Genomic DNA, 21,410 nt, shown 5'->3' on the forward strand with positions numbered 1-21,410 from the left:
GATACCAGGTAACACCATCGTTAATTAGTTTCCTGTGGCTGCCATAAAAAACTGGGTGGCTTCAAACAACGGAAATCTATTCTCTCAGTTCTGGAGCTACAAGTTCAACCTCAAAGTGTTGGCAGGACCATGCTCCTCCAAAAACCTCTGGGGAGAATCCTTCCTTGCTTCTTGTGGCTCTAGGAGTCTCTTGACTTGTGGTTGCATCACCCTGATGCTCACCTTGATCTTCAATGGCTTCTCCTCTGTCTCTGTGTCTTCTGTCTTTTCTAAGGATACTCATCACTGAGGTTAGGGTCCACCCAGATCATCCGAGATGATCTTATCTCAGGATCTTTAACTTAATTATATCTATAAAGAGCCCCCCCTTTAAAAAAAATAAGGGGACATTCATAGGTTCCAGTGTTAGGAAGTGAATATAGCTTTCTGGGGGATGTGGAGCACCATTCAATCCACAATAATAATCAGATAAAACTTTTTACCCCTCCTTCTTCCTGTCCTTATCCCGGAGAGACCAGAAAATAGCGCAGGAAGCCAAGAAAGGGTACAAGAAGGCTAGTGAAGGAATAGATCCATGTGTCCTTTGCTGGTTCGCAGAGTTACAGAGCACACCTGAACTGAGGGTGCATCGGTGCTTTGAATTGGTTAAGTAATCGAAGGTCTGAATAGAATGGACTTTTTAACAACTTAAGATTGTTTCTTTATATTGAAAGTGACTAGAAAATCTATGGGGAAATAAGGGGAAGGGGAATTGGATGGAGGTAGTCAAAAGACACAAACCTCCAGTTACAAGTTAGTAGTAGGGCTATAATGTACAACATGATAAAGATTAACAATCACTGTATGTTGATTATGAAAGTTGTTCAGAGTAAATCCTAGGAGCTTTCATCACAAGGAAAACAATTTTTTTCTTTTATATTTATATGAGATGATGGATGTTCATTAAACATACTGTGGTCATCATTTCATGATGTATATAAGTCAAATCATTATGTTGTACATTTTAAACTCATAGTGAAAGTGAAAGTTGCTCAGTCGTGTCCAACACTTTGTGACTGCAAGGACTATACAGTCCATGGAATTCTCCAGGCTAGAATACTGCAGTGAATAGCCTTTCCCTTCTCCAGGAGATCTTCCCAACCCAGGGATCGAACTCAGGTCTCCTGCATTGCAGGCGGATTCTACCAACTGAGCCACACTGAAGCCTAAACTTATACAGTGCTGCACATCAATTATATGTCAGTAAAACTGGAAGGAAAATAAAAGCTGTGGGATTTCCTCAAGCTCCAGCCCTAGAGCAGCCAAGATACAGGAAGAGAGCCAAAAGAATGTGTTTCAAGGCAGTGGTGAGAAAAAATTTAAAGTTTCTTCTTTATACCCTACAGAGCCGGGGCTGTTCAATAGATTAATAGGTGTCTCACTTTGTTCTTGTGCTGGAAACAATTTCATAGCAATAGCCTTTTGAAACTATAGTTTCTTAGATTACATCTAGGATAAATCTGCAGTGCTTCAAGTTTTTAAGATGGAGTCACTGCTCCTGCGTTACTGATTACAGCGTTAGTCCTGGTCCTGTCTTCCCTCCTAGGTAAGGTTTATCACGTGGCTCAATCATACAGTCACTCTGCTTCCTTGAACCGTCCCCCAAGTTATCCTAAAGGATCAGCAAAGAAGGCTGCCACTTTCTCTAGTCCTACCATCAGGGTGTCTTTACGGGATCCTGGCAGGGAACGTGTACAGGTGGGACACACAGCATGCACAAGGCTCCTTAATGAATGTCTTCTGCTTTCATATCAACTGATGCATGCGAGAGGTGCAATAAGTACTTGTTGAATTAATTACCGCGTTAAGTAAATTCATTTTCGTCCTAAGTGTTGTCAACCTTTAGCTGAGCACTGTCTTGATGGCAAACAGAAAGGTTAGTTCAACAAACTTCGATGCTCAAAAGCAACAGTGGGGCTGTTTGTTTATTTCTTTTTATTTTTTTCAACTCGTGGCCGGCTGCAGATTGCTGGCCCCAGACCAGGACCGGAATTTGGGAGCTGCGGGGGGTGGGCGGTGGGGGGTGGGGGTGGGGCAGGCCGATCGCTCTGCGCAGACGCTACTTTCCTAGCACGCATGCGTTGAGTCCCGGGCCTTGTTCTCCAGGCTGCGGGATGGATTGGTTGAGCTTTCGTGGTCCCGCCCTGGGACCGGAAGCCCTCTCGGACACCGAGGACACCGAGGACTTCCGGGTTTCGCCGGTGCTTCTCGGTGAGCGGTGTTCAGGTTTCGCCAATGGCTGTTTGGCTGCAGACAGGCGACCCAGTTGTTCCGAGGGGAAGCCCACCCCGCTCGGGGAGGCTCTCGGTGTTGCCGGGATCGGTAGACCCAGACGTACTTTCGCCTTCCCCTCTGCTCCAGGAGAGCGTGGGTAGATCCCTCAGGGCCGCCGCTCCCTGCGTGCTGGGTGACAGGCTGTCACCCTTGGAAGTCTTGCGGCAGACTTCGCTTGTCGCTCCACCCCACCCACTGGAACCCGAACCCGGGCCAGAGTGGGCCCTTGTGCCATTCCCTTCCCTTCGGCCTTTCCTCTCGCTGCACATTTGCTATTGGTCGTCATAAAGCAGAAGGGCGCTAGAGCAGTATTGTGCCACTTCAGAAATTGCGACGCTCCTGACAGCATAATTTCTCGCCATAGAGGGAGAGGTTGCCTGTATAGCCAGAGAGGTGTACCTGGGTTGTGACTAGAAATTTCAATTTTCTCTTTAGATCTTAGGTCTAAACTCATGTAGGTTATTGCTGATTTGTTACCAGCTTTTGGAAATTTCTCTTTGATCTGTTGTTAGCTTTTAGAGCATATGTGTGCATTTCTGCATATACCTGTAACATCAGTTAATATTAACAAGGTTTTGTATGCATTCATTCAACAGATATTTCGGGTACTGTATAAACTCTGTTTTTGATATGTATTGAGTAGCTAGGGATATAGGAGTGTATCTCAGCATTATCGGTTCTAGCATATGCTCTAGAATTGTACAGTATGGTAGCCACTAGGTCCATAAGGCTGAGTACCTGAAATGTGCCTAGTCCTAACTGAGATGTGCATTAAGTGTAAAATGGCGAATTTTGGAGAATTAGTATGAAAAAGAGAATGCAAACTATCTCAATTTCTTTATATCAATCAACGTGTTGAAATGGCAGTGTTTGAGATACACTGGGTTAAATAAAATGGCTTCCCTGGTGGCTCAGATGGTACAGCGTTTGCCTGCAATGCAGGAGACCCAAGTTCGATCTCTGGGTCGGGAATATCCCCTGGAGAAGGAAATGGCAACCCACTCCAGTACTCTTGTCTGGAAAATTCCATGGACAGGGAAGCCTGGTAGGCTACAGTCCATGGGGTCACAAAGAGTCAGACACGACTGAGCGACTTCACTTCACTTTATTACTAATTTCACCTGCTTATTTTTTTCTGTGGCCACTAGAGATTTTTAAATTCTTTGTCTGGCTTGCTGTTATATTGCTGTTGGACAGCACTGCCTGCAACCAAATTCAGCCTTTCTGTCTTTGAAAAAGAGATTTATTGTAGCAAAGACATATCAGCTCATTTATATATTGTCTGTGACTGGTGTGTCTGACTCTTTGGGACCCTATGGACTGTAGCCCACCAGGCTCTTCTGTCCATGGAATTCTCTAGGCAAGAATACTGGAGTGGGTTGCCATTTCCTTCTCCAGGGGATCTTGCTGACCTAGGGATCGAACCCGGGTCTCCCGCGTTGCAAGCAGATTCTTTACCGTCTGAACCACCCACTGACACAATATTTATTGTCTGTGGCTGCTGTTCCTGCTACAAGAACAGTGGAGCTGAGTAGTCCATACAGAAGCTGGATGGACTACAAAGCCTAAAGTATTTACCATCTGGCCCTTTATAGAAAAAGTTTGCTGAACCTCTGCTCTAGTACAATGTCAGGTATGGTAGATACATGTAAACCTTTTCATTGTATATGTAATGAATACATATTATTCCTCTTCATTGCTGTATAATCCTTAGTTGGGCTTAGTGTGTGACATAGTTCCAAGGACTTTGTAAGGACTATCCCTTTTAATTCTCATATTAATCTTATGATGTTGCATTCTCCCTCCACCCCCAACATAGTCAACATACTTCTGGGAACTGTACCTTCTAGTCCTTCCTTATCCCCAAATGACTTGACTCCTGGGGTCCTGATTAGCCCACAGGAGGCACTGTGCTGCTTTTTTTTTTTTTTTTAACTAGAATACTTTTAAAATTATTTTCTAAATTAGAATTGAGATAAGGTTGGTTTCCTATGGAAGAAGCTGAGGGGCTTAGGGGTAGTGGGTATAAGCAAGCCAGTCTGTGGTGCAAAGGATGATGCTCACAAGCAGAGAGGGGAGAATTTGTTGAGTAATAATGAGCCCTGGCCAGGTGTTTGCCAGATGTGTATCAGTGAATGAAACAGACATCATTCTTTGGTCTTGTAGGGAAAGCAGACAAGAAAAAAATTGTTTAGTGTGAATTCAGTTCAGTTCAGTTGCTCAGTCGTGTCCGACTCTTTGTGACCCCATGGACTGCAGCACATCAGGTTTCCTTGTCCATCACTAACTCCCAGAGCTTGATCAAACTCATGTCCATCGAGTCGATGATGCCATCCAGCCATCTCCTCCTTTGTCGTCCCCTTCTCCTGCCTTCAGTCTTTCCCAGTATCAGGGTCTTTTCCAATGAGTCAGTTCTTTGCATCAGGTGGCCAAAGTATTGGAGCTTCAGCTTCAGCATCAGTCCTTCCAATGAATATTCAGGACTGATTTCCTTTAGGATTGAGTGGTTGAATCTCCTTGTAGTCCAAGGGACTCTCAAGAATCTTCTCCAGTGTCACAGTTCAAGAGCATCAGTTCTTCAACGCTCAGTTTTCTTTATGGTCCAACTCTCACATCCATACATGACAACTGGAAAAACCATAGCTTTGACGAGATGGACCTTGGTTGGTAAAGTAATGTCTCTGCTTTTTAATATGCTGTCTCAGTTTGTCATAGCTTTTCTTCCAAGGAGCAAGCGTCTTTTAATGTCATGGCTGCAGTCACCATCTGCAGTGATTTTGGAGCCCAAGAAAATAAAATCTCTTATTGTTTCCATTGTTTCCCCATCTATTTGCCATGAAGTGATGGGACTGGATGCCATGATCTTCGTTTTATCAATGTTGAGTTTTGAGCCAGCTTTTTCACTTTCTTTAGTGTGATATGCATCATGCGGAAAAAATGTACAAATATTTGATGTTCTTAACAGATTTCCTCATCTGTAAGATGGCGGTAAGCCCTGTACCTATGAGGATGGACATGAGCGTCTATAGCACACCGACTTACTCCACGTGTGCTGCTTTCTGCTGTTAGGAGGTAAGTTCAGGAATGAATGCAGGGGATTGGGTACACAGTGACACTGAAAACATTGCAGTCGCTGGTTGGAATTTGTAGAGAAGGTTTTCAGGCGAGTTGTTCTTAGGAAGTTTTTTGTTTGTTTGTTTTTTAAACATTTCACAGTTTAATGAGGCTCCCTCCAGCAGAATGTGAAGTCGGAGAGGTGGTGTGCTTTCAGCCCAGGAGCAGGTCGGGAACTGCCTTTGGGTGGAGGCCCACTAGCCGGGTTGGTCCTGCTGCGGGAGAGGAGTTGTGCCTGTGTGTTGGGGGCCGTGGTGATGGCTCTGGTTTAGATCACAGTCACCTGGAGAGCTGCAACATGCCCAGGCCTGCCCGCAGAGATTCAAATTCATTCTGTCTGGGGTGAGGCCCTGGCATTGTTTTTGTTTTGGCTGTGTAAGTTCTCCAGATGACATGGATTGGCAGGCAGGAGTGAGAAATACTCCTGGTGAGAGACACACCAGGCTCAGAGAGCTAGTGGTGCAAAGGCATTGAGCTGGGGGATGCAAGTGCCTGCCAGTGATTCAGTAAGATCACAAAGGAGGCTGGAAAGGGACTTTTCACTACTGGCCAGGGACCTTGGGCTCCATCCTGAGAGCAGAGGGGAACCTCTGAAGGGCCTTAAGCAAGAAAAGGAGGGTGCCTTTTGCTGAAACCTCTACTAGAAGATGATCCCTCTAACAAAATGTCGTGCGTAGAATGAAAGCAGTGGAGAAATGGAGCCGGCCAGATAGCAGGAAGTACAGGTTTGGTTTGTGTATCCCTCCTATGTGTGCCCCTTAGCAGCAGTGTCTGTCCTTGTATTTGCCAGTTTCTTGTCTATTCTACTGGGCTGTCAGCTCCTTTATGGCAGAGAGTATCTCGTTAGGTTCAGCATCTATTGTGTACGAGATATATAACAGATATTTATTCAGTGAACTGTGTAGAACTCTAAACTGGACACGGAGCCTACTTCATCTTTTTATGGCAGTTCTCAAAATTTTATAACCCAGTTGCTTACGTACTGCAGCCTCCTAAGGCAATAAATTGCTTTCTAGTCACATGACTATCCCACAGGGAGAATAGGAAGTTTGACATCATGGAAATGCTGCAGAAAATATGGAAGAGAGGGGCACGGTTCTTGAGGTACTAGCCTACTGTGTTCCCTGTTTGCCTGGCAAAGTAATAAAGCCACTTTCTCCTCTAAAAAAAAAATTATATATATATATGGCAGTTTCTCAAAAAATTAAAAATAGAATGCCTATATGATCCAGCAACCCCACTTTTGGGTAAATAGCCGACAGAATTGAAAGCAGAAAGGTATTTATGCATTCATGTTCATGGCAGCACTATTGACAAGAGCCCAAAGGCGGAAGCAATTCAAGTGTCCATCCGCAGGTGGATGGATAAACACAATGTGGTCTAGCCATCCAGTGGAATATTATCTAGCCTTGAATGGAGGGAAATTCTGACAGACACTCCAATGTGGATGAACCTTGAGAGCATTATGCTGTGTGAAATAAGCCCGACACAAAAAGGCAGATACTGTATGATTCCATTTATATGAGGTATCTAAAGTCGTCAAACTCAGACAGTAGAATGATGGTTACTAGGGAATGCAGGGGAGAAAGAAGTGGAGAGCGGTTGGTTGAATAGGTGCAAAGTTTGTTTTGCAAGACGACTAGCATTCCAAAAGCTGGTTGCATAACAGTGTCAATGTACTTTAATGAACCATCCATGTCAAAATGGTTAAGGTGATAAATTTTATGTGCATTTTTACCACAGTTAAAAAATTTTAAATGTAGAGGAACAGTAAATAAAAGGGTTATGAGTGAAGAGCAGAGTGCTTATATATTTGAAACCTTTAACTTCAGTAGATTTCCATGAGTAAAGAAAAAGTTTCAACAAACAGTGCTTCCATCTCCCTGAAGCCCTGAAGCTACAGTTAACTTTGCCTTCAGAATCTCCTTAAAGCTCTGACCTTTCATTGAGAAATTTGACCTAAGTTAAAGATTGCCTAACCTCCTTGGGGGAACTCTAGACCAGTGTCTTATTAACCACCTTGCTGACATCCAGCCCAGTTCAATCCTGCTTTCTCAGGTAACGATGCGTAGAGAATGAGTGTAGAACGTGATGAAACTGAGTCCTTGCTAGGAAATGTTCCCACATGTGGGGGAGGGTTCAAGTGCCCTGAGCTCCTTGTGACCGGACTGTCGTGACTCCCTTGCTTGACTTCCTCCAGGTCCTGAGATCTCAAGCAGACAGTGCTGAGAGCAGTAGTCAGCAAGTGAGGATGTGTATTTTTAATTTTTCTGTGCTGTCTTGCCTGTTCTTTGTTAACTGAGCCTTTGATTCTTAGGAAGACCCTTTTTACTATTGCAGTGGATTTCAATGAAATAATGACATTTACAGCAACATGGATTGACCTAGAGATTATCATACTCAGTGAATAAGTCAGAGAAAAACAAATACTATATGATATCACTTATCTATGGAATCTAAAATATGACACAAATGAACCTATCTATGAAACAGAAACAGACTCACAGCCATAGAGAACAGACTGGGGTTGCCAAGAGGACAGGGTGAGGGAGGGAAGGATTGGGAGTTTGGGATTAGCAGACGCAAACCACTATATACAAATGGATAAACAACAAGGTCTTACTGTAGAGCCAGGGAACTATATTCAGCATCCTGTGATAAGCCATCATGGAAAAGAATATGAAAAAGAATATTTATGTATAACAGAATCACTTTGTTATACAGCAGAAATTAACATTGTAAATCAACTACAATAACATTTAAAAAGGAACAATATATAAGTAAATGGGTAGTTTTGTGTTCCAATGAAACTTTATGTACAAAAAATTAATCAATACATAAATCTTCATTCTGATCGTTCAGAAAAAGAAATGGAATTCAAAAAGGAAAAACAATGATCTTGAAGTACCAGTTCTCAATAATTAGAGAATACCACTTACAATCCAGAATCAGTGGCCCATTGAGTTCTTGTTAACTGACTATAAAAAAGAATAATAAGAAAGACCACCAGGTGGTAAAAATACAAGACCCAGAACCTTGATCATGTGCACTGTGCGATGGGGAAAAACCAGTAGGAACCTCAGAGTTGTGGCTGTGGGTGATCACCTGTTCATATTTGGGGATCAGGTTTGAGGGGAGATGGAATTGCTTCCAGTGCAGCAGTGGGCTTCTGAGGAAGGTGAGAGCTGATATGAATGCAGAGTCACAGGTGAGGTGAGGTGCTTCTCTTCTGGTGTCCTGATTCCAAAGGGCAGTAGGACTAGGATGAGCCATGTACCATGTAATTTTTCAGTAAGCAAATCTCTGGAACATAGAGGGTTTATCATGAAATTGTAATAGACCCATAACTTTTTTGTTTAGGAAAGCAGTGCATTTGTATACATCAATAGAAAATCTAAAAAAAGAGTAAAAGAACAAACAAAAATCACTTAAGATCTTGCCATTCAGAAAGTAACACTGTCGGGAGTTTTTTGTATCTATTTTCAGCCTTTTCTCTTCACATGTGATTTTTAAATAAAATTTGGATCGGACTTTAGATCCCACAAGCTGTGCAGCATAACCAGAAAAAAATAGTAAAGATAAAAATAAATGGACTTTAGATGTTGTTTTTATTTTTATTAATTTTTAGCTTTTTTTTTTTTGGTCACACTGCACAGCTTATGGGATCTTGGTCCCCCAAACAGGGATTGAACCCGGGCCCTCAGCAGTGAGACTACTGAGTCCTAACCACTGGACTGCCAAGGCATTCCCTCGATGTTGTTTTTAAATAACAGCTTTGTTCAGATACACTTTTTATACCATAAGTTCACCTAGTTTAAGTGTACAGTTTAATGGGTTTTTTTAAATCATATTCACAGCTGTGCAATGGTTACCACAGTCAGTTTGAGAGAAGAATTTGTACCTCCCCCAAGAAAAGCTGTGTACCCATTAATAGCCACCGCCTCTTCATTCCACCCCACTGGTTCCCCGATTCCCTCCATCCCAGCCCTCGTCCACCATGAATTTACATTCTGTCTGTAGAATTGTGTATTCTGGACATCTCATGTAAATGAAATCATACCATATGCGGTCTTCTGCTTCTTCAATTTAGCATAAAGCTTTGAAGGCTCATCCATGTTGTCTGTATCAGAATTTCATTTTATTGACAACATCCCATTATATGGATATATTACAGTTTGTTTCTCGATTCCTCAGTTGATAGACATTTGGATTGTTTCCACTTTTTGTCTGTTATGAGCCATGCTGCTATGAATGTTCGTGTGCAAGCCTAACCATTTGGAACCTCATCATTTCTTCTAAGTTTGCAGAAAATTCTTACAAAAACAGCCTCCACATCTCTCATTTCCTTAAAGTAAATTTTTAGAAATAGAATTGCTGACTAAAAGGACCTTAAACTTTACAGCACTTGTCAGATGGTGTCTAGGAAGACTGCATTAACTACCTCTATAATCACTTCAGTGTTGTGAACCTGTGTGTTTTTGGTGATTGTTATTTAATATCATGTGCTATAAAACAAGAGTCCATGGAGTCTTGAAAAGATGATATCCCTGCCATCAAAATGCTTATGTTCACATTTAGACCAAACAGGCAGATACACATCCAAGGGTATTTTGTAGGCAAGGTTGTGTGCATTAGGTGGAGAGAAAAAGAGACGGGTTAGATAAAGTGAACTTTGCCTCCTCAGGATGAGGTTCACACAGACATAACCAGCTTTTTACACCTAAAAGTGGGGAGGGGGAGTTAATGGAATGAAACTCTGGCCTAGGGACCCGTTAGTCCGAAGTCCTAAATGCTCTGGATTGCAGACTCAGAACCTTGACCCCGATGTTCAGAAGACTTAGACGTCAGCACTCTGTGGCCTGTTGACTGTTGGGGCCCATCTGACCTGCGTCCAGCTGCCTCCCAACCTGTGGTGTTTCATCATTTCTGTAGATTCCTTGGGACTTCTGAACAGCATCTGATTTTGGCTCTGTTTTTCATGCTTTTATATTCAGAAAAGTCCTACTTCAAGACTATAAAATCAGGGAATTCCCTGGCAGTCCAGCAGTTAGAACTCCACGCTTCCACTCCAGGGAACCCGGGTTCAACCCCCGATCAGAGAACTAAGATCCCACAAGCCACAGTCATTCAGTTCAGTCGCTCAGTTGTGTCCGATTCTTTGCGACCCCATGGACTGCAGCATGCCAGCCCTCCCTGTCCATCACCACCTCCTGGAGTTTACTCAAACTCATGTCTATTGAGTCAGTTATGCCATCCAACCATCTCATCCTCTGCTGTCCCCTTCTCCTCCCACCTTCAATCTTTCCCAGCATCAGGGTCTTCTCCAGTGAGTTGGTTCTTTGCATCAGGTGGCCAAAGTATTGTAATTTCAGCTTCAACATCAGTCCTTCCAATGAATATTCAGGACTGATTTCCTTTAGGATTGACTGGTTTGGTCTCCTTGCAGTCCAAGGGACTCTCAAGAGTCTTCTTCAACACCACAGTTCAAAAGCATCAATTCTTTGGCACTCAGCTTTCTTTATAGTCCCAATTCTCACATCCATACATGACTACTGGAAAAACCATAGCCTTGACTAGATGGACCTTTGTTGGCAAAGTAATGTCTCTGCTTTTTAATATGCTGTCTCAGATCAGATCAGATCAGTTGCTCAGTCGTGTCCGACTCTCCACGACCCCATGAATCACAGCACGCCAGGCCTCCCTGTCCATCACCAACTCCCGGACTACACTCAAACTCATGTCCACAGAGTCGGTGATGCCATCCAGCCATCTCATTCTCCGTCGTCCCCTTCTCCTCCCGCCCCCAACCTTTACCAGCATCAGAGTCTTTTCCAGTGAGTCAACTCGTCGCATGAGGTGGCCAAAGTATTGCAGTTTCAGCTTTAGCATCAGTCCTTCCAATGAACACCCAGGATTGATCTCCTTTAGAATGGACTGGTTGGATCTCCTTGCAGTCCAAGGGACTCTCAAGAGTCTTCTCCAACACCACAGTTCAAAAGCATCGATTCTTGGGCGATCAGCTTTCTTCACAGTCCAACTCTCACATCCATACATGACCACGGAAAAACCATTGCCTTGACTAGATGGACCTTGGTTGGCAAAGTAATGTCTCTGCTTTTTAATATACTATCAAGTTTGGTCATAACTTTCCTTCCAAGGAGCAAGCGTCTTTTAATTTCATGGCTGTAGTCACCATCTTCAGTGATTTTGGAACCCCAAAAATTAAGTTTCCCCATCTGTTTGCCATGAAGTGATGTGACCGTATGCCATGATCTTAGTTTTCTGAATGTTGAGTTTTAAGCCAACTTTTTCACTTTCCTCTTTCACTTTAATCAAGTGGCTCTTTAGTTCTTCTTCGCTTTCTGCCATAAGGTTGGTATCATCTGCATATCTGAGGTTATTGATATTTCTCCCAGCAATCTTGAGTCCAGCATGTGCTTCCTCTAGCCCAGCATTTCTCATGATGTACTCTGCATATAAGTTAAATAAGCAGGGTGACAATATATAGCCTTGACGTACTGCTTTCCTGATTTGGAACCAGTCTGTTGTTCCATGTCCAGTTCTCTATGTTGCTTCTTGACCTGCATACAGATTTCTCAGGAGGCAGGTCGGGTGGTCTTGTATCACCATCTTTTTAAGAATTTCGGTTCAGCCCCTGATTGCAGAACTAAGATCCCACAAGCCATAGTACAGCCAATAAAAGCTATATAGTAAAAAAAAAGTAAAACTATAAAATCAGCAAGGACTTCAGTTTAAATAGCTGAATATAGGGGAAAATAGTCTGCCCTCCTCAGCCTTTCCCCATGGATGCTGACACTGGCATGTTTTCATTCCCAACATAACCACCAGATTCCACACAAAGGAGTTGACTAATCTTGATCTGGAAAAGGGCATTCATTTGTAAAAGTAGAGATGGGAAAGTTACAGCAGCTCTTTCAGCAAGCCTCCTTTAATCGATTGTTAATGCAGAGGCTGTTTACAGGGCTGCTGTTTTTTTTGTTTTAACTACTGAGACTCAGACTTTTGAGACTGAACCATACTGCGTTGCAGATTGCATTTTCTAACATGTCACACCCACTTTTATTACCTAACTCTTTCTCTGCCTGGCTCAGATGGTAAAGAATCCGCCTGCAATGGGGAAGACCTGAGTTCAATCCCTGGCTTGGGAAGATCCCCTGGAGAAGGGAAAGGCTACCCACTCCAGTATTCTGGCCTGGAGAATTCCATGGATTGTATAGTCTCTGGGGTCGCAAAGAGTCAGACAAGACTGAGTGACTTTCTTCTTCTTCTTTTTCTCTGCCTAGGTAACTGGCAGAGAGCACAGTGAATGTATGATGGAGCTGTGCCCGGCAAATGCAAACTTGAGAACATGAAAGCCCTTTTTTCTTGTCAGCTCTAACGATGTCTGACAAGAACGAGATAGTGGCCAGAGTTGCCCTTATCGAGCAGCTGATGTCTCAAAGGAATTTTGAGGATCTCAGCCATCACCTCACTGCACTGGAAACTCTGCATGTGACTCCAGAGCACCTTCAGGAGACGGAGGTAGTCAGGGTGGTATACAGAGTCCTCAAAAACTACCCCACAGTGGCTTTGAAGCAGAAAGCCAAGCGTTTGCTGTCAAAATGGAAAGCGCTGTATAAGGTTACTCTCTGCAAGCCTAAACAATTTCCTCCCGGTGGAAGTCAAGAAGAAAATCGAGGACTTCCTCCTGACCCAGATCAGGAGGAGGAGGTACGGGGTGGCTCCAGGTATAATTCTTTGTTCACATCCCAAGATGTGGTGGGAGCCATTGAAACGATCGTGCCAGAAGATAGCTGCAGCGCAGCGGAGCCTAAGGCAGTGCCTCTCAGTGCTGGGGACCCTCAATCCACTGACCTGGCAGCGAGTGGGCAGCCGGACCCCACAGTGCCCGTGAGAGCCAGATGCACAGAGCTGCTGTATGAAGCTCTAACTGCTTCCTCCCCGGGCCAGCCCAGAGCCCACGTGTGGCGCAACTTGGCACAAGAAATCGAAGCGCACGTTTTTGCCCTTCATCCCAAGAACCTCCAAAAATACAAAACATGCATCCGCAGCAAACTAGCTAACCTGAAGAACCCCCGAAATTCTCACTTACAGCAGAGCTTGCTCTCTGGGACCATGTCTCCGAGGGAATTTGCCGAAATGACCGCCATGGAGATGGCCAGCAAGGAACTGAAGCAGTTGAGAGCCTCCTACACGAAATCTGCCTTACAGGAACATTACCTGCCCCAACTGGTGGAGGGCACGCCAACCAGGAAAATAAAATGCAAGCGCTGTGAGAAATTCAACTGCCAGGTCACTGTCATCCCCAGAGGGACACTCTTCCTTCCAGGTTGGGTGCAGAATTCAAGCCCAGATGAAGAAATGATGACCTATGTCATCTGCAATGAATGTGGGGAGCAGTGGTATCATAGCAAGTGGGTGTGCTTGTGATGATAAATAAATGTTCTTTTAACAGGAGATAACTGAAGTGATATCTTTTATTTGTACCACATTTTTATGCTTGTCTTTCAAATCTTATACATACTATTCTTTTTTTTAATTGGGGTATAGTTAATTTATAATGTTTTATTAGTATCAAGTGTATGGCAAAGTGATTCAGTTCAGTTCAGTCACTCAGTCATGTCTGACTCTTTGTGACCCCATGGACTGCAGCACACCAGGCCTCCCTGTCCATCACCAACTCCCAGAGTTTACTCAAACTCATGTCCATGGGCTGGTGATGCCATCCAACCATGTCATCCTCTGTTGTCCCCTTCTCCTCCCGCCTTCAATTTTTCCCAGCATCAGGGTCTTTTCAAATGAGTCAGCTCTTCGCATCAGGTGGCCAAAGTATTGGAGTTTTAGCTTCAGCATCAGTCCTTCCAATGAACACTCAAGACTGATCTCCTTTAGGATGGACTGGTTGGATCTCCTTGCAGTCCAAGGGACTCAAGAGTCTTCTCCAACACCACAGTTCAAAAGTATCAGTTCTTCAGCGCTCAGCTTTCTTTATAATCCAACGCTCACATCCATACATGACCACTGGAAGAACCATAGCCTTGACTAGACAGACCTTTGTTGGCAAAGTAATGTCTCTGTTTTTTAATATGCTGTCTAGGTTGGTTATAACTTTCCTTCCAAGGAGTATGTATCTTTTAATTTCATGGCAGCACTCACGATCTGCAGTGATTTTGGAGCTCCCCAAAATAAAATCTGCCACTGTTTCCACTGTTGCCCCATCCATTTGCCATGAAGTAATGGGACTGGATGCCATGATCTTAGTTTTCTGAATATTGAGTTTTAAGCCGCTTTTTCACTCTCCTCTTTCACTTTCATCAAGAGGCTTTTTAGTTCTTCACTTTCTACCATAAGGGTGGTGTCATCTGCATATCTGAGGTTATTGATATTTCTCCCAGCAATCTTGATTCCAGCTTGTGCTTCATCCAGTCTAGTATTTCTCATGATGTACTCTGCATATAAGTTAAATAAGCAGGGTGGCAATATACAGCCTTGACGTACTCCTTTTCCTATTTGGAACTAGTCTGTTGTTCCATGTCCAGTTCTAACTGTTGCTGCCTGACCTGCATACAGATTTCTCAAGAGGCAGGTCGGGTGGTCTGGTATTCCCATCTCTTTCAGAATTTTCCAGAGTTTATTTTAATCTACACAGTCAAAGGTTTTGGCATAGTCAATGAAGCAGAAATAGATGTTTTCCTGGAACTCTCTTGCTTTTTCGATGATCCAGTGGATGTTGGCAATTTGATCTCTGGTGCCTCTGCCTTTTCTAAAACCAGCTTGAACATATGGAAGTTCACAGTTCACGTATTGTTGAAGCCTGGCTTGGAGAATTTTGAGCATTACTTTGCTAGCGTGTGAGATGAGTGCAACTGTGTGGTAGTTTGAGCATTCTTTGTGCTTTGTCGGGGGTAGTTTGACCACCCCTCACCCTGGGACAATTACATCTGGATCTGTGGAATGCCTGGAGGAGGAAATGGCAACCCACCGCAGTATTCTTGCCTAGAGAATCCCATGGACAGCGGAGCCTCTCGGGCTACAATCTGTGGAGTCACAAAGAGTTGGACACGACTGAGTGACTAAGACTTTGACTTTTTACTCTGGGGATGCAGCCCCAGCATCAACATTTCTGTTTTCTTTCTTCAAGTTACTTAAAGATGCCATCAGAGTTCCAAAGGCTTGCACTTGATCCTTTTGTCACCTTTAAGAAAAGAGTGTTATTTTGTACACTTCACAGTTGAGGAAACGTCCACAGAGGTCCTGTGGCTCACCTCGGCAACACAACCTTAAATAGTCACACTTGAACTGCGGCTAGATTTTCTTCCTTCCAACTCCCTGTCTGAGATGGCTTCCATATTGACTCCTAAGAAATAGAGCCCTGGAGATGTGGGACTAAAATAATAGTGTCTTCAAGCTCTCACATCGGGGGATGGGAGCTTTGTTGTTTTCCATTCCCTTTTCTCTTTCCACTTTACAGGTCTTCCTTGTGCCCTGAAAGTTCCCCGATTTATTACAGTTAGAATTTTGTTTCCAGCCCTCTTGCTCGGTCATAGGAGTCACACATTGTTTTTCCTCCACACAATTTCTCCAGGGTACATACACTCTTTAGGACATTCAGTTACTGATGTTAGGGAGTCTTCATGTTCTCAAGGGCATGCGTTTAGATCTGTTCAGTTCAGTTCAGTCGCTCAGTCGTGTCCGACTCTCCACGACCCCATGAATCACAGCACGCCAGACCTCCCTGTCCATTACCAACTCCCAGAGTTCACTCAAACTCATGTCCACAGAGTCAGTGATGCCATCCAGCCATCTCATTCTCCGTCGTCCCCTTCTCCTCCCGCCCCCAGGTCTTAGGGGAGTTAAAAAAAAAACAAACCCTAGACTCTAGCTGGGACCCTGCAAATTAGAAATGCCAAAAGACAGAAGAACCAGAGAGAAGTCAAGTTTATTTACACGTGCAGCACCTATACCTCCAGGAGAAGCTGAGTGATGAGTAACTCAAAGGGATGGTTAGAACTTGGGCTTAAACATTTTATGAAAGAACAGTCCATTTGTAGAGAAGGACCAAGAAAGTGAAGTTGCTCAGTCGTGTCCGACTCTTTGCGACCCCATGGACATAGTCTGCCAGGCTCTTCTGTTGTCCATGGGATTTTCCAGGCAAGAGTACTGGAGTGGGTTGTCATTTCCTTCTCCAGGGGATCTTCCTGGCCCAAGGATCGAACCCCTGTCTCCCGCATTGTAGGCAGACGCTTTACCGTCTGAGCCATGAGAGCAGAGACAACAACTTTCAGTGAAATTCCAACTAATACCAAGGAAAATGGCTGTAGACTTTTAGGGGCAGCAGGCTGTGGGAAGGTCATTTAGCTGGGGAACTGATGAATGATATGGGTCGTCTAGTATGGTTTGTGTAGACTCCTCTCTGTGCCATGCTGCCTCTAATGATCGGGTGGTTATCCCCTGGTAGGGAATTTACAAGGGGAATTTTGGTTCTGCTTTCAGGCAGTTGGGGGAGGGCAGAGAGCTCAGCTGTGTTTCCTCTTTTTCGTGTGCTTTCAGTTCCAATGATCTTTCTACCCTTGTATTTTGAGGGTGGCACACTCCAAACCCCTTTAGGTCTGAAGTTCCGATGCTGCTTTTGTAAAAACTGGCGTTAAACTCTCAGAGGAAGTTCATTACCTCGGTCTTTGAATCTCCCAATGTTTGTCTCCTCAATGAAAAGGGAATCACTTCCGTGAGGCTTTTGTAAACAGTGTCAAACCAACCTGTATAATGTTGAAATACAACAGTCCTTCTGTGTGATTACAGCTGATTTTTTTTAGAAGTTCATCAGTTCAGTCGCTCAGTCATGTCCAACTCTTTGCGACCCCATGAATCACAGCACGCCAGGTCTCCCTGTCTATCACCAACTCCCGGAGTTCACTCAAACTCATGTCCATCGAGTCGGTGATGCCATCCAGCCATCTCATTCTCTGTTGTCCCCGTCTCCTTCCACCCCCAATCCCTCCCAGCATCAGAGTCTTTTCCAGTGAGTCAACTCTTCGCATGAGGTGGCCAAAGTATTGGAGTTTCAGCTTTAGCATCAGTCCTTCCAATGAACACTCAGGATTAATCTCCTTTAGAATGGACTGGTTGGATCTCCTTGAAGTCCAAGGGACTCTCAAGGGTCTACTCCAACACCACAGTTCAAAAGCATCAATTCTTCGGTGCTCAGCTTTCTTCACAGTCCAACTCTCACATCCATACATGACCACAGGAAAAACCATAGCCTTGACTAGACGGACCTTTGTTGGCAAAGTAATGTCTCTGCTTTTTAATATGCTATCTAGGTTGGTCATAACTTTCCTTCCAAGGAGTAAGCGTCTTTTAATTTCATGGCTGCAATCAGCATCCGCAGTGATTTTGGAGCCCAAAAAATTAAAGTCTGATACTGTTTCCACTGTTTCCCCATCTATTTCCCATGAAGTGATGGGACCAGATGCCATGATCTTTGTTTTCTGAATGTTGAGCTTCAAGCCAACCTTTTCACTCTCCTCTTTCACTTTCATCAAGAGGCTTTTTAGTTCCTCTTCACTTTCTTCCATAAGGGTGGTGTCATCTGCATATTTGAGGTTATTGATATTTCTCCCAGCAATCTTGATTCCAGCTTGTGCTTCTTCCAGCCCAGCGTTCCTCATGATGTACTCTGCATATAAGTTAAATAAGCAGGGTGACAATATACAGCCTTGATGCACTCCTTTTCCTATTTGGAACCAGTCTGTTGTTCCATGTCCAGTTCTAACTGTTGCTTCCTGACCTGCATACAGGTTTCTGGTATTCCCATCTCTTTCAGAATTTTCCACAGTTTATTGTGATCCACTCAGTCAAAGGCTTTGGCATAGTCAATGAAGCAGAAATAGATGTTTTTCTGGAACTCTCTTGCTTTCTCCATGATCCAGCGGATGTTGGCAATTTGATCTCTGGTGCCTCTGCCTTTTCTAAAACCTGCCTGAACATCTGGAAGTTCATGGTTCATGTATTGCTGAAGCCTGGCTTGGAGAGTTTTGAGCATGACTTTACTAGCGTGGTGGGCTTCCCTGGTGGCTTAGAGGTTAACGCCTCTGCCTGCAATGCGGGAGACCTGGGTTCAATCCCTGGGTCGGGAAGATCCCTTGGAGAAGGAAATGGCAACCCACTCCAGTATTCTTGCCTGGAGAATCCCATGGACGGAGGAGCCTGGTGGGCCACAGTCCACAGGTTCGCAAAGAGTCGGACACGACTGAGTGACTTCACTTCACTTACTAGCGTGTGAGATGAGTGCAATTGGGTGGTAGTTTGAGCATTCTTTGGCATTTCCTTTCTTTGGGATTGGAATGAAGACTGACCTTTTCCAGTCTTGTGGCCACTGCTGAGTTTTCCAAATTTGCTGGCATATTGAGTGCAGCATTTTCACAGCATCATCTTTCAGGATTTGAAATAGCTCAACTGGAATTCTATCACCTCCACTAGCTTTGTTCATAGTAATGCTTTCTAAGGCCTACTTGACTTCACATTCCAAGATGTCTGGCTCTAGGTGAGTGATCACGCCATCGTGGTTATCTAGAAGTTCATAGAATTTTACTTTTTATTGTTTTCACTATAGTGTGTAAGTTACCTCCAAACCTACATATTTTCACCAGTTCTTCTCTCTTTATTCTCCTAAGTCCCTTTGGCAGAGCTCTGCAGTCTTCATGGACTATACAGTTTACCTGCCTCATGACAGAATTCCCCCAAATGTTCAGAACACACAAAGCAAATATATTTGTGTATTCAAATGGCTTTAAAGAAAGCAGCTTGAGGCCCTCTGGGAGGAATTCTGTTTTGATATCTTTCTCCTGGAGGATTCCCAGCACTGCCTATTGTGATGTAACAGTCTTTTAAAGAAGAACTCTGCACAGCCAACTATAACTTCAAGTTTCACCAAGTGTGGTTTCATGTGACTTGCTTGGAGTGGTCTTAAAACCTATTCAGTGGTTAGAAAAGAGCACAGCACATGAAACCTGTGTGTGATTAGTTCATGTCAGGGTTTGTCCTTTGGTTTGGGGCTCTTGGGGTGAGTTTTAGGGGGTAGGATTTTGTTTGTTTTTTATTTTCGTGTTTTTTATTTGTACCAGAATTTTGCAAACTGAATGTGCAGATGAATAGAAGCACTTGAAATGGAAATTCCTTTATTCTCCAAGATCTAACAATCTGAGTTGTATTCCTCATTTTGCATCAACTTTGTCAGTGAGTTGCAACTATAGATAGAAATAGATAGTAATCTGTTTTCTTTTTTTTTTCTTAGTCAGTGAGAGAGCATTACATTTTCTAAGTTTATGGCCTTCCCTGGTGACTCAGACGGTAAAGAATCTGCCTGCAACACAGGAGACCCAGGTTTGATCCCTGGGTAGGGAAGATCCCCTGGAGAAGGGAATGGCAACCCACTCCAGTATTCTTGCCTGGAGAATCCCACAGATAGAGGGATAGAGGAGCCTGGAGGGCTACAGTCCATGGGGTCACAAAGAGTTTGACACAATGGAGCAACTGACCTATGTATATGTATGCATGTCTTCTTCATTTTGTATCAACTTTGTCAGTGACTTTTGCAACTATAGATAAGAAAATCCGTTCCGTTCCGTCGCTCAGTTGTGTCCGACTCTATGCGACCCTGTGGACTGTAGCCTACCAGGCTCCTCCATCCATGGGATTCTCCAGGCAAGAATACTGGAGTGGGTTATAGGAAAATAGTAATCTGTTTTTGTTTTCTTTTAGTCAATGAGAGAGCATTACATTTTCCAAGTATAGATAAGAATTCTTTTACATCCTATGCTTATCTCCTGAAAAGAAAGGGGTTTTCTTTTCAAGCACTCATGGCGTAAAGGAGCTCTCATTTCCATTATAATCATTTTTACAAGGATAGCAAGTCCAAAGGGCCCAGGATGGGAGGGTGTCTGACACAGACAAGACACAGGCAGAGTCTGTCAGAGCTGAGGCACAGTAGAAAGAAGGGGATGAAGGATCCAGGAGCCGTCAGGCTCATGAGGGCCCTGGTGAGTCATGATGAGGACTTTGGAATTTTTGTCAAGCTTGATGGGAAGCCATGGTAGCTGAGGGTGGGGAGTGATGCAATTGGAATGACCTCAGGCAGCATCTCTCTGGCTGCTGTGTGAAGGCAGATGAGGAGGGAAGCAAGGACAGAGGCAGGGGCACCAGTGTCATTTAACTGGTTTCTAGCAAGAGTGCACAGAGACTGCGCTCCTCGCATCCTTACAGTTGATGGAGTCCTCGGTGATGGCATTGAGGACATACTGGCACTTTGGCATACTGAATATTTTAAGCTGAAGGAATCAGAAATGGCAGGTGCAGGAAGGTCTCTGCCCTTCCCCCGAGGCAGGTCATAAGACCCTCAGGCTAGAGCTGCCCCTCACCCCCATACCCGAGGAGAGGAGCATTCCTTTCTCTGCAGATGGAGTGATGCTGGAGGGAATCTGAAGGAACTGTCCTTGCTGGGTCACCCCCAGTTGAAACTTGCCACGACTTTCCACCCTTCATCAGACCTTGTATAGAAACACTCAGGGGTAACCGTTTCTTTGAGTCTTCATTTCCTCCCAGATTGGATAAAATTTATATTACAGAAATGTATGTGCTTTCTTTTTTTTTTCCTTTAATTTTTATTGGAGTATAGTCAATTTACAATATTGTGTTAGTTTCAGGTGTACAGCAAAGTGGATCGATTATACATACACATATATCTACTCTTTTTTAGATTCTTTTCCCATTATAGGTCGTTACAAATGAGTAGAGTTCCCTGCAGTACACAGTAGGTCCTTGTTGGTTATCTATTTCATATACTGTGGTGTGTGTATGTCCATTCCAACGTCCCAAATGGGAGAAGGCAATGGCAAGCCACTCCAGTACTCTTGCCTAGAAAATCCCATGGATGGAGAAGGCTGCTAGGCTGCAGTCCGTGGGGT

General features: G+C 44.0%; 1 protein-coding gene across 3 annotated transcripts; it reads left to right on the forward strand.

The window, feature by feature from the left end:
- Window positions 1–2,152: 2,152 nt before the first annotated feature.
- Window positions 2,153–13,910, forward strand: TCEANC (transcription elongation factor A N-terminal and central domain containing). Of its 3 annotated transcripts, XM_055438737.2 has the most exons (3): window positions 5,278–5,385; window positions 5,530–5,595; window positions 12,732–13,910. In XM_055438737.2, exon 3 carries the CDS (start codon window positions 12,829–12,831, stop codon window positions 13,876–13,878), a length of 1,050 nt encoding a protein of 349 aa, XP_055294712.2. In that variant the 5' UTR covers window positions 5,278–5,385; window positions 5,530–5,595; window positions 12,732–12,828; the 3' UTR covers window positions 13,879–13,910. The 3 variants fall into 3 exon arrangements, with proteins under 3 accessions (XP_055294714.2, XP_088689744.1, XP_055294712.2); XM_055438739.2 differs by lacking the exons at window positions 5,278–5,385; window positions 5,530–5,595 and adding an exon at window positions 2,153–2,250; XM_088833618.1 differs by lacking the exon at window positions 5,530–5,595 and having other exon boundaries at window positions 5,275–5,385.
- The last annotated feature ends 7,500 nt before the right edge of the window (window positions 13,911–21,410 follow it).

The sequence above is a fragment of the Moschus berezovskii genome, chromosome X, assembly GCF_049115385.1.
Source record: "Moschus berezovskii isolate FMDL1 chromosome X, NW_MosBer_1.0, whole genome shotgun sequence".
NCBI lineage: Eukaryota > Metazoa > Chordata > Mammalia > Artiodactyla > Moschidae > Moschus > Moschus berezovskii.

Bases quoted from the DNA above. Each gene is read 5' to 3' on its own strand.
- TCEANC (XM_055438739.2), top strand. From the start codon at position 12,829: ATGTCTGACAAGAACGAGATAGTGGCCAGAGTTGCCCTTATCGAGCAG.